Below are 17,128 nucleotides of genomic sequence, written 5' to 3'. Positions count from 1 at the left end.
TTCCAGCTCTTGGCTCTTGTGTATAATGCTACAGTGAACATGGGTATATAAATGTCTCTTCAAGATCCTGTTTTCAGTTATTTTGGATGTATACCCGGAAGTGGAATTGCTGAATCATATAGCAGTTCTATTTTTTTTTTTTAAGTAAACTCTATCTCTAATGTGGGGCTTGAACTCGGGACCCCAAGATCAAGAGTCGCATGCCTCTACTGACTGAGCTGGCTAGGCACTCCAGTAATTCTTTTTTAATTTACTGAGGAACTCATACTGCTTTTTATGGTGGCTGTACCATTTTACATTCTCCCAGCAGTACACAAGGGTTCTAGCCAGCACTTCTTTTCTTTTTTGTTCAGTAATGGAATCCTAACAGATATGAGGTAATATCTCATTGTGGTTTTGATTTCCATTTTCATGATGATTAGTGATGTTCAGCATCTTTCCTATGCTTGTTGGCCAACTGTATGTCTCTTTCCGAGAAATGTCTATTTAAGCCCTTTGCTCTTTTGAACAGTTTCATAACTGCAGGACTTCTCAGGGCCTTTAATATGGAGATAATGCACTATGCAACTATAAGAAGAGGATGAGGTATTCAGCATTTTCTAGACTTAAAATGTTCATGGAGTTCCCACAGTCTTTTCAGGGGCAGGCTCAGGGACTCAGTGTTTCATGGAATTCCTTGGTCCGTTGACCCACAGTAGTACTTTTCATGCTATTATGGGTCAGAACTTGATCCTTGATCCTTGAAGAGGTGAGAGGAAAGGGAGATCCTTGTGTGGGGAGGAGAAGCCACCGACTGGGGTTCTGCATGTAAAAGTGGGCAAAGGAGGAGGTGAGAAAGTACGAGTTGTGAGTATAGGAGAAGTAGCAGATCTGGCTGGAGCGGGGGGCTGGTGGCATTGAAGAAGCCATGGTGGTGGGGTACATTACTGTCAGATTGAGTAGGCAGTGGGGAGGTCGGGGGAGGTGGGTGCACTGTAGGGTGGGCGTTGATAACGATTCTTCTATTCACCGCTGTTCTCTAGGACAGACGAACAAGACTCACCACCTTCACAGGAACCAAAGTTTCATCTTGGCTGAGGACTAGGTGAATAAGTAGGTTGGTCAACACAGTCTGGGCCTGAGTCATGGTAGGAGACTAGGTGACAGGCACCCCAGCATTTAGGAAGGGCAGACTCTAGCCTTGTCCCCGAAGAAATCCTTTTTTCCCGCCTGTCTCCTGTCAGTGACAGGCTTTAGCCTTTGGACTTGTGATGTTTTCCAGTTTCTGCCTTTCCAGCATCAGGCAGTTGCCCTGGACTGATAGGATTGCAACCATTTTATTTCAGTTTTGAGCAGGATGATGGTTCCTGTGGTGGGAGCACATTATGTGGCAATTGGTGTGGGGTCTTTAGTGAGTCACTGTCTCAGTGTGGGTTCTCCAGAGGGACAGAACCAATAGGATATATAGAGTTGTATACGTACAGAGAGACTAATCCTGAGGGATAGGCTCCCACATGAGGCTTCCCTGGTTCACTTCGAATATGAACTGGAACTCGAACTCTACCACGAGGGCTCCTAGTTCTCCAGCTTGCAGACAACACGGATGGTGTGTGTCCCTGTCTGAGTTAAGGGCCTGAGAACAAGGAACGGTGATCTCTGAGGTCAGGAGAAGATGGTTGTCTCAGCTCTAATCAGAGAGCAAATTCCACTTTCCTCCATACCTTCAGCGGATTGGATGCTGAGCACATAGGTAGGACAGTCTTCAGTCTGCTGATTCAGATGTTGTGTCTTCCAGAAACTACCTCAATAGTGTTTTCCCAGCTAGCTCTCTGGGGATGCCTTAACCCCCAGGGTGACACAGAAAATTCGCCCTCACGGTCCCCTAGCACACTGTTGTGTGAAATCGGGTGTCCCCTCTGAGAGGGTCGCACAGCCTGTTGTAGCGTCCCGGTGAAGACTCCTTACAATTCTGATTCATTCATGAGCCTTCACCTCTAGGGGAGGCCTTGGTGGAGGAAAGGCTGGACTGTGAATGTTACTTGAATTAAAAGTTGAAAGTTTTCTGGTTAAGGGTGGGTTGGGATTTCAGTTTGTATTCTTCCTGGAGTTAGGGTACAGTGTATATGTGTACTAGTAGGGGATGTCCTTGTAACCAAGATAAGCCAGTTTATTTCGATATTCTTCATTCTGGGTGGTGTTCTTGAGCCATTTTTTTTTCTTGTTATTATAAACTTGTTTCTTTTTAAAATTTTTTAATTTAAAAAACATTTTTAAAAAAAGATTTTATTTACTTATTTGACAGAGAGAGACACAGCGAGAGAGGGAACATAAGCAGGGGGAGTGGGAGAGGGAGAAGCAGGCCTCCTGCTGCGCAGGAAGCCTGACACGGGGCTCAGCCCCGCGTCCTCAGGATCATGACCTGAGCCGGAGGCAGACACCCAACCGAATGAGCCACCCAGGTGCCCTATAAAGTTGTTTCTAATCTGATACCCTGATTTGGGCCTAATATGCCCAAAGCAGTTCCTTGTTAAACTGGGGAATGGCAGTGAGACTGGCCAAACCATAGGTGACGTTCCAGGTTCTCCACAGCTCTTCATCCCCTGCTAATGATCCCAGAATTTTTTTTTTTTTAAAGATTTTATTTATTTATTTGACAGAGATCACAAGTAGGTAGAGAGGCAGGCAGAGAGAGAGAGAGGAGGAAGTAGGCTCCGCGATGAGCAGAGAACCCGATGCGGGGCTCAATCCCATGACCCTGAGATCATGACCTGAGCCAAAGGCAGAGGCTTTAACCCACTGAGCCACCCAGGCGCCCCATGATCCCAGAATTTTACAATTGGATGGCTTCTCCCTGGATGAGGAATCTGTGAGTCAGGATTTAGGTTTTTATCAGATACTAGGGAGCCACTGAGGGCTTTGGAACAAGAGAGTGACACAATTAATCAAAGGTGCAGTGTTGAGAGTGGATTGGAGAAGGGACTTCCTGGGAGCCGAGAAGCCATTGGGAGACCATTGCGGGATCCCGGAGTCAGGGTCTGGAGGGCTTAGACTTGGTGCTGGCTTTAGGAGCAGAGAAGAGAGGAAGGATTTGGAGGAGAAGCAGTAGAACACAGATTGAGTGTGGACCTTATAGGTAGATAGTAGAGGGGCTTGGGAAGGTTGGAACCTGGGAGGATTTGGGGGATCATCCAGAGAAACAAATGAGAAGTCCTGAGCTCCTTGTTTCAGTACCTTTGGCGAGGTGGGGCATAGTTGGGGTGACGGCTCCTTGGGACGCCGGGGCCCTGCCGGGACTGTGAGGACAAGGAGCAAGGGTTGGCTTTGTGTGTGACCTGCCAAAGCAACCTTTCCAGTAATAGAGAGGCTGCTGTTCTCTGTGGCTCTTGTTCCTGATTGTTTCATTTTAGGCTAGATTGAGGGTTGATGGAATTTCTCCTACGGGTGGGGAAGGGAGGGTGCTGGAGAGTGAAGGGGAATCTTGAATTCTGTCCTTTGTGTGCTTTCCGAAACACAAATACACACACCCACACACTGTTCCGTGCTAGAGAGAAAAGGCACCCCAAATGCATAATTACGCGAAGACTGGGCACACCAGGAGTCTGCTTCTCGCTGTCTTCTGCAACTCTGAGGGTTCGTTCTTTGTAAACCCGGAACAAGAGTTGTGGTAATCATGAGTTTGGGCCCAGGGGGACTTTCACAGTGAGGAATTGTCCATTCTTTCTGGGAATCTCATTGCTTTCATGTCCCATCTAAGCCAATCATTGAGATTCCGCGGTGCCACTGGCTCCAGACCCAGAGAATCCTTGGTTAGGGCCAGAGCTGTGCCAGCACTGCTTGGAAATCCAGAGTCTTTATCCTCCCCAACTTTTAAGGCTTCATATTCTGCTCCTGGGCGTAGTGTAATCAAAGGGTCATGTTCTGTCAGAGGTGATTCTGCCAACTTGAATTTTTGGCTATTTTTATGGTTCCTCCTTCTGGAAGACTTGAATCAGATTTTCCTAACCTCTGTCCTACTCCCATTCTTCCTGGAGTTGGCTTCCTGTTTTGTATTTCTTAAACAGACTCTCTTCTAGGGTGGAGTAGTGATTTTTATCACAGAGTGATTTTATCCACTGTATTAATTAGAGTATCGCTAGCAGTGGTCCCACATCTCACGGTTTCAGTGGCCTGGTACTTGTCTCTTGTTTACGTAGTGGTCTGGACTGGGTGTTCTTGGTTGGTGTGTGACTTTCTTCTACTAGGAAGAGAGTGATTCAGAGATCCAGGCTCTTTCCATCCTCTGATGCCATTATTCCAGCTGGTGGAAGGGGGAGGAGTATGGAGAGGCCACACTGCTTTTTAACTGTCTTGACCCAGACATCACCTCGGCCCCACATTCCATTGGTAGGAACTAGTCATGTGACTCCACCTAGCTGCATGGGGACCTGGGAAATGAAGTCCTAGATGGGAATATAGTTGTTGGCAACAGTAGGGGGGTGTGTGTTATCATCACCTAAGGCGGGGCATGGATAAATGCCAGTGTGCGTGATCCTGAAGAGCAACACATGGCCGTTCTCTGAGTTTGGAGTGGGTCAGAAAGCTTTGGGGAAGAGAACATGTTTGAGCTGGATTTTGAGAGGTGGCTAAAGCTTTTTTTTTTTTTCTTATTTATAGATGTGCTTTATTTGGCTATGTATTATTTACGTTGTTTGAATTCAGTGCCAACACTTAAAAGTTAGGTGATCTCTCATGAACACATACTTAGCTTCTGAAATACTGTCGGGTGGGAACATGTGGCCTGCATTCTAGCATGACAGACTCAGAGCTGAGAAGAGCTGCTCTCTGGAAGTCACTTCCTTACCTGTTTTACTTACTTAGTTTACTTGCCCGTACCCCAAGACATTGAAGTTTGAACCCACAGTTATAATCCCTGCTGGTTTGAATAATGTGTTATTTTCGTACTACTGCTGTAACAAATGACCATAGACTTAGTGGCTTACAATAACAGAAACCTATTATCTTATAGTTCTGGAGTCTACAGTGGGTCTACTGCTGCGTTTTTTTCTCGAGGCTCCAGGGGACAATCTGTTTCCTTGCCTTTTCCCGTTTCTAGAGGTCACCTACATTCCTTGGGATGTAGCCCTTCCTTCACTTTCAGAGATGGCTAAGGTTTTAACTAGGTAGAGGAAAAAGGTTGATTTTTCCTTCTGCTGTTCATTTATTCAGCAAATACTGGTTAAGGGCCAGACCAGTATGTGTTACCTATGCTGTGATAGGGTTAGCGACGGGGACAAAAAAGACAAATACCCTGGACTCATGGAGCTTCTATTTTGGGGCAGGTTAATATAATAATAATGTAAGAAAGAAGAGAGCATCTAGAAAAATGTGCTGTACTCAGAGGTAAAGGCCAAGTGGCCACTCTGGGTGGTCCAGGCAAGCCCCTCTGCAGGGGTGACATCTGATCTGAAATGCAGTGATGAGAAGGAGCTTGCCGTGCCACCATCAAGGAGAGCCTTTGGTAAGCACAAGAAAGAGCCTGTGCAAAGGCCCTGAAGCAGGAATGAGCTTGGGAAGTACAGAGGGCAGAAAGCAGGCAGTGTGGCTTGAATGTATCAAATGGCTGGGAGAGGGGAGGAGAGCTCTGCGAGGAGGGCTGGGCCCAGTCAGGCGGTGCATTGGACACTGGGCTGGGTTTGGGTTTTATCCCAAGTATGATGGGGAGATTTTGGTGGGTTTTGAACAGGATGCTAACAGGGCCTACAGAGACATTTGGGAAAGCTCACTCTGTGTGCGAAGAATGGGTTTTTGGGTCCTTGGTCGAGGTGGAGATGTTGGAGGCCTGGACTGAGTGCTGGTCTTAGAGATGGAGAGAAATGGTGGTTTTGGAGAAAAAGCCAATAGCTCTGCTTCCTTGTTTCTTTTTCCCAGCATGCTAAGGCTTTGGCTTATTTTAGACCTTTTTTTATTCTCTGGGGATAATGTTCTTGGGTTTTGCCAGCTCCACTGCTGGGGGAAGAGTGGGAGGCCCAGGCCCAGTGCTTGTCTGGACCCTGCCTGGCCTGTTGGTGTGGAGGTGACAGCTTTGGTCAGTGACGGCTTCCTGGCATGTTGACTACTTAGGTCATGTCTAGACATTCTTGCCCAGACCTTGTCTTGATCCCAAACCAAACATGTTCACCTGCTGTTAATTCCACCTCCCTTTGGAGAAACCTGCCTCCTTCCTTTGTGGATAGGCAACTCCTCTGAGAGGCCCTGTCCCTCCCCTCGGGCTTGTCCGGGTACGGGTGGGGCATTCCTGGAGAGGTGCGTCCCTGCCTGGAAGAGTCTGGTTGTGCCAAGGTGAGCAGTACTTCTCTGCCTGCCCTTTGCTGGCTTCCTCACTGTGTGTCACAGGTGTGTCCAGCAGAAGTGTCCTCTAACGTGAGTTAGAGCACCAGACGTACTTTTGTTGACTCAGTTTGTCCAGCCTCTTGGATGCTTTCTCATCATTCAGGAAGAAACTAATAGTCTCTGTTCCATTGCATATATGCAGCCCTCTCAGCTTTCTGGTGAGTTGTTCTAAACATTAACTTACTCTTCCTCACAGCAACCCTAGGAGAAGCGGGGCGGGGGGTCTCCTCTGCCCTCCATTTTTTCTCTTGCACCCAGTGATTATTGGGTTATAATCAAATGAGAATTCTGCAGTTCATACATGCTACTGGGGGCCATTTCTTCTTGTTCTTAGTGCTAAGATCAAGTGTTCTCTGTTTTGGGAATAAAACATGTGCCTGCTGTCGCTTGCCGCAGTCTGAAGAGAGCTGTTTTAGAAATGAGGAACTGAGCCTGAGAGATGCCGTGAGCCTTGCTGCGGACCACATCGCGGGGCCTGCTGGTGGCAGGTGTCACCTCGAGCCCTGTCGTGGTTCCCTCCTCTGGCTGCTCTGACATCCCCGTGGCTAGCGGTCCTGTGGCCGCTTTGGGGCTGTGGCTGCAGCTGCCTCGGTAAAAGGGGCAGGAGTGAGACGCGGATGCCTTCTCATCCCTACTCTGTGTTGATCTAAAAAGGCCTTGGTCCGGCAGCCCCGTTCTCCGTCCTCAGCATTCTTAACCCCGCCAGCTCCTTTAGCTCCAGAGAAAGCTGCCAACAGAAGGAGCTGCAGTTCTGGTTTCCGGCCCAGCACATCCTGGCCCTGCTGCTGACCTGGAGGTGGGCAGGTTGATTGAAGTTTCTGTCTTCACCCTTCAGGTTTCTCTTTTGCCAGTAGTCTTGTCCTGGAGAGTTGTTACGAGGATGGGAGATGATGGATCATATGGCAGCTGCACGGCCGAGTGCTTTAGAGCCCAAGTTCAAGGCCTACCTCTGCTGTTCGTGGGACTTTGGTGAAGTTACTTAACTCTCTGTGCTTCACGGGATGTTGGCGGAAGGCACCCCGTGGCCATGTACCCTCTGCACGGGAATGAGAACCTACTGTGTTCTCTAGTCTCCCACCCCTTGCATTTAGAGGCAAGGGAATGGCAGAGACCTGGTTTGGGTTATGACATTTTCTTTTGCTGAAGCCTCCTGGATTGGAGGGAGCGTTTCCATGTATTTCCTAATAGGAAGGGACAGGATCTGCATAGGAGCTATTGGTGACGCTGCCTTGGAGGGGAGCACACACAGGAAGTTCAGAAACAAGCTCATGCTGAAAGAGATCGCAGAGAATTATTGGCACCTAAAACAGAAATTCAGCCCTTCCCTTCAGAAAAATAACAGATGCCTAAATGTCAGTGGTAAGGAAGGGAGAAGGCTGTTGGTTTGTTTTTTGAGTAAGATGTCAGTGAGGAGATCAGTTTATTATGTTTTGTCTTGATTTGCTTTTGTTCCCCAGAAGAAGAAATAGAGGAAATAGAATAGCCCTCTTAGCCCTTCATTAATTAGGGTCTTCTGCAGTGTGCGCCATGCATTTTTCATGTTCAGCTTGATTTTTCTGCTAGGCTGTCTGTTCCTTGACAGTGCCCAGGCTTCGCCAGCCTCTGTGTCCCTGCTGGGCCTCGCACACAGCTGAGCACGTGCAGAGCAGTCGCCCGTGACCGGTTGAGGTTGACTTCTCCTTCCTTTTTGTTTTCCAGAGCGAGTACATTGCTCCGTGTGACTGTCGGCGGGCCTTCGTCTCTGGATTTGACGGCTCTGCAGGTGAGTTGCTAAATTCTCTCTTGGTTCTTTCTGTACTTTCGTTTGCTTCCCAAAAATAACTGGGCCAAGTTTCAGCCTGTGACAGAACCAGAAAGAAAATGTAAACCAGACACTCCTCCCGCCTTGAGCCTCTGCAGAGAGGTGTGAACTCCCGGCATCCCCCAGCTCTCAAAGTTCACCTTTCAGTGGCCCTTTTCTTGATGCTTTTGCTATTAAAGTTTTATTTATTTATTTATTTATTTATTTATTGCTCTTAAAGTTTTAAAACATTTTTCTTTAAAAATGTTTTGAACTTTTGGGGCGCCTGGGTGGCTCAGTGGGTTAAAGCCTCTGCCTTCGGCTCAGGTCATGATCCCAGGGTCCTGGGATCGAGCCCCGCATCGGGCTCTCTGCTTAGCAGGGAGACTGCTTCCTCCTCCTCTGTCTCTCTCTGTGTGTGCCTCTCTGCCTACTTGTGATCTCTGTCTGTCAAATAAATAAATAAAATCTTTAAAAAAAAAAATGTTTTGAACTTTTTATTGTTTATAGCATACATACGGAAAATTACATCAATTAAACTGAAAATACCTGTTTAACTAGTACTGTACATAAGAAATGGGACACTCACTGCACCCCAGAACCCCTGCCTCAGCTTGTTGGTCCTGTGTAATTCTTTAAGTGCTAGGCTTTGGGGTTCAATAATTTTACTTTCAGTTTAAATAACAGAGGTTCATGTTGAGCTGCATTGCTGTCCTGCCCTAACTTTTCCAAAACTGTGCTCCTGAATTTTTGGGTGATTTTCCTCCCGCCTCAGATTTCCTTCTGTTAAGCTAGCTAGGCTCCTAGGCTCGGGAAGAACGCTTCCTTTCGTAGATGTGCTCGTGTTGGTTGGCCGCTCTGCCAAAAGCCCCAGGTTCTGTGGGGCCTGCGGGGACTGAGGACAGGTATGGGCGGGAGGCGTGAGCTCCCTGCTGGTGACCAGCGAGTCACTGTGAGTACTGAGACTCCACTTGGTTTCTCTCAGGAAAGGTGCAGCAGTTGCTTCGGGGCATTTGTTGGAGACTGCTGTGATCACTGTGCTGGAATCATTTCCACGTCTGTCTTGTTGAATACGAGACCATTTTGACTGCAGGTGCTTAGCCCCCTGTTCTGCCGGTCTTGCAAGTGGGGTTCTGTGCTGGGACCGGTCAGCCGGGGCTGCCTGAGGACTGCTTCCTTCAGAGCGTGACCCGCAGCTGGTTCTCAGGGACATCGACTTCTCTAGCCTAGAGCTTTTCAGAGGCCCACCTGTCCCCTAGAGTGAGTGGTGGTGTGAGGCCGGGCTGCACAGAGCCGGTGCTTCTCACTGGGCTCGCCGGCCTGCTGCCGCCATGTGCGGTTGTCTGTGTGGTTGTCAGAAGCCTTTCTTTTTTTTTTTGTTTGCTCCCCTGCTCCAGGCACGGCCATTGTCACAGAAGAGCACGCGGCCATGTGGACTGACGGACGCTACTTTCTCCAGGCGGCCAAGCAGATGGACAGCAACTGGACGCTCATGAAGATGGGTGTGTAGAGGCTCGGCCAGACTGACTTCAGCTGGCCAGCTCTGGGAAGGGACCCGAGCGTTCCTCGGGGTCTGGATCTTAACCCTTTGATGAGGTCAAGGACCCTTTCGAGAATTCAGGGTGTGTTAGTCCTCTTGGGCTGCCATAACAAAATCCCATAGACTAGGTCCCTTAAACAACAGAAAATCTGTTTTCTCAGCTCTGAAGGCTAGAAGTCGAAGATCAGGGTGCCAGCCTGGTCAGGTTCTGGGGACAGCCCTCCTCCTGATTGACAGATGGCCGCCTTCTCACTGTGTCCTTACCTGGCAGAGAGAGAGAGATCTCTCTTCTGAAAGGGCCACTGATCGTATCAGATGAGAGCACCACCCTTATGACTTAAACATACGAGTTTTGAGGGATGCAACCCAGTTCATGGCGCAGGAAAGCCCTCTTTCTCTCACATGCACACGCACACCCAGAGGCAGACATTTGTTACAAATGGACAGGTGGCAGCCTTTAGACTTTTTGACCGCATGCCTCTGTTACGGTGTGTGCACCCTGCACATACGTGTCTACTCGTCTGTGTGTGTACATACGTACTGGTGTCCATCTGCATTTCAGATGTGAGCACAGGTTAATTTCTTTATTGTTTAGAAAAAATAGACATCTTAATACTTCCTGCTTCACCCCAGTGGATCATTCAGTGTACCCCTGGGGTATGGGTATCTTTGGGGCCCACTTCTCCAGCTGTCAGCACACTGGGGGTCAGCATGTCAGAGGGGCGAATTCCATCTGCCTGTTCTTCATGTAGGTATGTGGTGGCCCTGGAGAGGAGTCCTCCTTCCTTCCAAGTCCCTCTCTACTTCGCCACGTCTTTCCTCAGCCCCTCTTTCCTCAGGCATCTCTCCTGTGTAGGGAAATTCTGGTGGGTTTGGTTGGAGAGTGAATCATCCCTGGGATTTTGCCAGCTATCTGTCTACTAGGAAATAGCATGACTTCATCCTATAAAAGGCATACTAGGGGCATTAAAAGAAACTTCGTTAGTAAGTGGCTTTCTAGCAGTTTGGAAAGAAATAGCCAAGAATCAAATAGCAAAATAACAACTCAGTGCCAGGTTTTAGGCAGTTTTTTGGAATTGAGATTCATGAGCTCATTTCTTTATAAACCTTTGAACTTCCCCTCTGTGGTTATGTGGTTATCAGCAGTCAGGAGGGAAAACAGTAAAGATAAGTACTGTTTTAGAACATACGAACTTTCACTCTAAATATAGATCTGTTTCACCAAAGAAGTTATTAACTTGTTAGTAAAAATTTGATCAGTTAAGAAGCATACATCCAAACATAGAAGGTATTGGCTCAGATTAAAGAAAAACTGGAATATCAAAAATAACTTCAGTCCCTTTCTTGAAGCTTATTTGGTGTCCTGTGACTAGTCTCTTGGAAACGGGAAGGGCTGTTTGCTCTTGGGCATTGGGAAGCCAGGGAGCCATCATAAAGATGATGGTGACTGGACCTGTGTGGCCCTCTTGAAATCTTTGGAAAGATTTCTTTGCTGCTGAGACTTGTGTCAGCCGTCCAGTCAGGCCTGGTTCAGGGCTGGGAGCCTCCTGTCTACCATCCTGCCTTCCAGTGAGGGGAGAGCACTGTGGCACATGTTTCCCTTACCTGGTGTGAGATGTGGGGAAGGTCCTCCACTCCTAGCCTTCGCCATTTGCCACCCAGGTGCTCATCAAGTGCCCAGGAGTGGCAAAGTGACCAAAGGCTGAGAGGATGTCCTTTGCAATGACACCTGTACCTTTGTTGCAGTGGTTCCCAGGATGCCATTTTTACCAGGAGTCAAATGAAAATCTGCCTTTTCTTCCTTCCTTCCTTCCTTTCTTTCTTTCTCTTTCTTTCTTTCTCCCTCCCTCCCTCCCTCCCTTCCTTTCTTTCTTTCTGTCTTCTTACCCCTATGTTTTGTTTTTTGTTTTAAATGTTTATTTATTTTAGAAAGAGAGGGAGAGCATGAACAGGAGAGGCAGAGGGAAAGAGAGCGAATCTCAAGTAGATTCTGTGCTTAGTGTAGGGCCGATGCGAGGCTTAATCCCACACACCTGAGATCATGACCTGAGCCGAAACCAAGAGTCAGAGTCAGAGGCTTAACCATCTGATCCACCCCAGGTGCTCCATCATAGGCTTTTACATATACCATCTTACCCTTCTTGCAGCCTTCCAGGATTGAGGAAAGTTCAGATTTTCCAAGTGCCACCCGTCCACCTTATAGAAAGAAGGTGCTTCGTAAAGATCCTGTTACCATGATGGTGAATTGCATCCTTCTGGGTAGGACTATGAGCTTGGGTGCATTGGGGATTGTTTCTTCTACATTCTTCCCTCTCTAGGTCTGAAGGACACGCCAACTCAGGAAGACTGGCTGGTGAGTGTACTTCCCGAAGGATCCAAGGTTGGTGTGGACCCACTGATCATTCCTACAGGTGAGTGAGCTGGAGTCCTTCTAGTGTGGGTGAGGAAGTGGATTCTAGATGGTTCTCTGTATTCTTTATTTGTTTGTGGGAATTGGATCATCGGGGGCTCAGTATAACTTAATGTCATGATAAAGGTCAAGGTAAAGTAGAGAGTTCTGGCAGAGAGGCAGGGGAAGGCTGTGGGTGGTGAAGATAATCTTTCCACAGTTCCCCATCCTGCAGATCCAGCGCTAGGCCATGGGAGGATCGCCTTTCAGAAGGCACTCTTGCCTCGCTCAGCTGAACTGGCATCTGGTTCATGCACGGCTGGGCCATGTGTATTTCTCCCCAGATTACTGGAAGAAGATGGCCAAGGTTCTGAGAAGTGCAGGCCACCACCTCATTCCTGTCAAGGAGAACCTGGTGGACAAAATCTGGACAGACCGCCCTGAGCGCCCGTGCAAGCCCCTCCTCACACTGGGCCTGGACTACACAGGTCAGACCCCCGCTGCACCCCGCAGGGCCCGCAGCCATGTCCCCATTCCCTGCACCTGTCATTGTCTCCCCGTGCCAGCCCATTGCACCAGAGTTGAGCCTGTGGTAGGATCTTGCCCCACCCTGGCCCAATGGCTTTGGATGGAAGCAGGAGCTTTTTGTCTTTCCGCAGTGGCCACCTACTTGCCACTTACTTTGCATAATTTATTCTTGCCACGCTCTTCTGGGCAGACCTTTGGCCACTGCTGAGATGGCTTTTTTACTTTTTTACTTTTTATTACTTTTTTACCACACTGTTGCTAACTGCCTCTCTGACATGTCTGATACTGGAAGCAGAGCCAGGGCAGGGGTTGGTGGGTTCTAGGTTCCATTTCCTTTTCTTCTGCCCACATCTGTAGGTTTACCTTCCTAGCTCCCCTCCCCCACCCCCGCATCTAGAAACCTTCTGCTTTAGTGGCTTTGGGCGTGGGTGGGTTTCTTTGGCCTGTGTGTTAGTGGTTGGTGAGGAGCGAGCACTGCAAACCATTCGTGGGAGCTGAAAGTGTGGATTTACGGAACAGCGAGGGCTGCAGAGAGAGGCCCGGGAGGTGGGGCTGTCGAGAAGGGAGGCGTGCGGTGCAAACCGAAGAGGAGAGGTGGATGGGGGATGTCTGGAATGCAGGCAGATTGCCCAGAGGGGTCCTGGGAAGAGAGCATTACAGCCCAGACTCTTGCCAAGTTTTAAACAGCATTCCCGAGCTGATCTTCAAAGCGGTGCTGGTGGTGGGGGCAGCCCCCAGCTTGCTTTTCCTGCGACGCCCTCACTGGAGGGTCGCGTGGATGGAGGGGGATAGGTCCGGTGAGTGGCCCAGGGTCAGCTAACCATTTTCCATGAGAATGTTTTGAATTTTTTTTAACTGAATCAGAGGCTCGGACCTGTTACTTGTAGGAGAGGGAAGAGCAGATGGGGGGGGATACGCTTTTGTTTGGGCAAACGTGAGTGCCGACTACGTGCGGGACACTGTGCCACCTGCTGGCGGAATATGGCAGATGGTTAGCCCGTTCCTGCACGGGTGTACCCCGAGTTGTAAGTGCTGTGCCATGGCGGGTGAAGGGGGTGGTTGTGGTGGTGATGGGGTGAGCTTCTCTAGGGCCGCAGTTTCATCTGAGAGCCACAGGGAGATCCTGGCTGTGACAGGGCAAGTGTGGTTTGCAAGCAATAGTCACAGTGAGTCAGATGGCAGGGAGTTCCTAGGTCTCGGCACCAACACGTGAGTCTCTGGGCTCCGAGAACGTAAGGTGGTGGGTGATATTCCCCTGGCCTCTAGGACTGGCTCAGTTTTCTCTGCCAGGCGGTACAGAGAAATGTGACTGTAGCTGAATTAATTGTCGGTCTTCCTTTCTAGATTATAAGCCCCAAGGGCAGGGGCTGGGTATCTTTCAGAGCTGGAACTGCAGTGACCAGCACAATGCCTGACAGGTAGCTATGCCTGGGAAGTCTAGATTTTTCATGCACATTTGTTGGATGAACAGTTGCGTTAATTTTGTGGGTGAGGCAGTCAGGGCTCTCGAACGTCAGACAGTTGGACAGAGGTTTGAATCCAGCACTCTTGTTTGCTCCAGTAACACGCTCCCTCTAAGATGTAGCTGCTGGTTAACAGTGTTTGGGATGGGTTCTTTCACTTGGCTCCCATGGGTCCCTGGAGCCAGAGTCACAAGCACATCTGTTTCTTTCTTTCTTTCTTTTTTTTTTTTTTTTTAAGATTTTATTTGTTTATTTGACAGACAGAGATCACAAGTAGGCAGAGAGGCAGGCAGAGAGAGGAGGAAGCAGGCTCCCTGCTGAGCAGAGAGCCCCATGCGGGGTTTGATCCCAGGACCCTGAGATCATGACCTGAGCCTAAGGCAGAGGTTTAACCCACTGAGCCACCCAGGTGCCCCAAGCACATCTGTTTCTTGCAGGCATCTCCTGGAAGGACAAGGTTGCGGACCTTCGGCTGAAAATGGCTGAGAGGAACGTCGTGTGGTTTGTGGTCACTGCCCTGGATGAGATTGCATGTAAGAGCTCTGACTTGGCCGTGCGGGCATGTTACCCAGTCTCTTTCTTGGTTCTCTGAGAATCTGTGTGTTCAGGCCAGTCCGCTTTCTGCGTGGCCAGGGAGTAAACAAGAGACTGTGTCACCAATGGGTATTTGATACACCGAATAGGATGGAAAAAAATTGCAGAGAATTTGGAGAGGAATGTGGCTTTGCCCAGAGCAGTATTTCAGCTAGGGGCTGATGTTAAATCAGAGATGATGTCCCCCTCTGGCCCGTCTCTTCAGGACTGTGACATTGCTGAGGAAGGACATTTCTTAACATTTTGTGTCTGTCCACACTCCTGAGTCTCTAGCTGCAGAAGTGGCATCCTAGGAGATTATTTTTTTCTCTACACTTTTCCTCTAGTTCCCTAAGTTCTTAACAGTGAGAATGTTCTCAAATTGAAATACTTTGACCTCAGAAAACTCAGGAACTGAAAATTCTTCAGCCTTTTTGATACAGTAATAGTTTGTGAACCTTTATGTAACCCTTATGTAATTGTTTCAGAACTTGAAGGAATCTGGTTGAACCTTCCTGTTTTGTCTTTGTATTCTGATTGGATTTGGCCCAGGTTAACTGAGAAGAGGCAGTACCTTGTCATTTTATTTTCTCACTAGAGAAAGAGACCCTACTACACACTGTCCTATCTTTCTAATCCCCAGCCCCAAAACTTCGTAAAATATCAGTGATGCTGGACAGGCCTGTGTCAGTGATTAATATTCTTAATTAATTAACAACCTCGACAATAGAGAAAATAACATACATAAAGTTAATTTCTCCCTTTGATTTTAAGAACACACATTCCTGTTGTGGAAAAGCTGGAAAATGTAAAGGAGGTAAAAAGCAGAAAAATACTCGCCTATAGTTTTGTTACCCAGAGATAGTCACTGTTAATAATTTCTGCATATATATATTTTATAGCTCGATTCTTCCAATGTATCAGTTTATTCTAAGCATATATAATAATACAGTAAAAATAAATACCTAATCATAGGGTTATACCGTAATTTACTTAACCATTACACTAAGGATGACCTTTGGGTTATTTTCTGATTTTTCCATGACTTTATTATGATGCTGCCATCAAAATCTTAGCGCATCAAAGTCTGTGTCTTGGTTTCTGGTGATCTTCTTCTATTTGAGGTTGACTTTTAGGGGTGGTATTACTGGTTAGAGGGTGTGTACCTGGCAGAGCTCTGGACCCATCTTGACCTTTACCTGCCACGGACATGAATATGGCTTCCAGCCACACCCTCACCAGTCCCAGGTACTGTCATTTTTAAAAAGTGCTAGTCTGATAGGTAAAAAATGTTGCTTCATTGCTTTACTGTGAGAAACCATTGTTCTAAAATAGAGGCAGCACTTTACTCACCAGGGTCTTTTTTATACTTTTTTATACTTCAGGAGAGCAAGCGTCAGGCAGCTGGAAGCTAGGGGACCGCAGATAGTGATGCTCTCTGCTGGCCTCTGTAGTCTCTTAAACCTACGACCTCCTCAACCCCCCTCTACCCTGGCTGTAGGAGGGTCCTCCACCCTGGTTTGGCACCACAGCCTACCCTTGGGTGGGCTCGGATTTGGGTTTCATTCATGGGCCCAAGCCCTGCTGACTCACTGCTTTTGTTCCTGTGTTGGGAATCCACCTCCTTGGGGCTCCGTGGCTGCGAGCCAGAGGGCCTTATTTGGGCTCCCTCATCCTGGGTGGGTCTCTGTTTTTCTACCCTCGTCGTCGGAAGGGAGAGAGTGCTTGGCTCTTTTCCCTTCACTTGGGAGAGCCAAAGGTTTTCCCTGCGGCCAGGCCAGGCCTGGCCGGTCACCACCAGGCGGACCATTTCAACTCTCTGGAGGGTCATCCTCAAGTTTTTTGACTAACTTCCATTCTGTTCCCGGGACGGTGATGTGGCAGCGTAAGATGCAGTTCTGGTGCCATCATTCGGTGGACGTGAGCAACTGCAGCCCAGAGGTGGAACCAGGAAGTCTGGTTTCCTGCTTTTCTGAGATGTCACGGAATTCCTCCACGGAAGCCTTCCATGCATGCCAGAGTGCTTCCCTCTGTAATCGACCTGTTCAGATCTCGAGTCAGGCAGGTGACAGGGTCTTTTTATTTTATTTTTTTAAAGGGCTGTTCAATCTTCGAGGGTCAGATGTGGAGCACAATCCGGTGTTTTTCTCCTATGCAATCATAGGATTGGAGACGATCATGTGAGTGTTGGCCCCACACCGGAAAATCCCTCCTTCCTCGCAGCTCCTCAGAGGTTCTGTCCTCCTTGCTGGCCAACCCCGTCCCTGCTTGAGATCCTGTTGAGGCGCCGGTTTTCCCCTTTCCTGCCTCTTTCTTCCTTTCCCTTCTGGTCTTCCTAAACAGTAGGTATTTTTTTTACATCCTGCCTCTCTCTTAATCTCTCAAATGACTTGAGATCTGTGAAAGAAAGTATCTCTAGTACTAGGAGATTAAAAAAAATAAGTAGGCAGAGACGTCAGAACAAAGCCACAGTGAGAAAAAAAAAACAAAAAAGCAGAACACAGGTT

General features: G+C 48.3%; 1 protein-coding gene across 3 annotated transcripts in view; it reads left to right on the top strand.

Moving 5' to 3' along the window:
- The window catches only part of XPNPEP1 (X-prolyl aminopeptidase 1), a 53,409-nt gene that overhangs the window by 18,599 nt on the left and 17,682 nt on the right, over positions 1-17,128 (top strand). For all 3 annotated transcript variants that reach the window (XM_044240474.1, XM_044240475.1, XM_044240476.1), the window contains 6 exons: positions 8,047-8,110; positions 9,526-9,630; positions 11,987-12,079; positions 12,402-12,545; positions 14,486-14,581; positions 16,720-16,801. In XM_044240474.1, the coding sequence (XP_044096409.1) occupies positions 8,047-8,110; positions 9,526-9,630; positions 11,987-12,079; positions 12,402-12,545; positions 14,486-14,581; positions 16,720-16,801 (584 nt within the window). The remainder of the gene's footprint in view (positions 1-8,046; positions 8,111-9,525; positions 9,631-11,986; positions 12,080-12,401; positions 12,546-14,485; positions 14,582-16,719; positions 16,802-17,128) is intronic.

The sequence above is a fragment of the Neovison vison genome, chromosome 2, assembly GCF_020171115.1.
Source record: "Neovison vison isolate M4711 chromosome 2, ASM_NN_V1, whole genome shotgun sequence".
NCBI classification, from domain to species: domain Eukaryota; kingdom Metazoa; phylum Chordata; class Mammalia; order Carnivora; family Mustelidae; genus Neogale; species Neogale vison.
The sequence above is the reverse complement of the archived record's forward strand: the minus strand, read 5'-3'. Positions and strand labels throughout refer to the sequence as shown.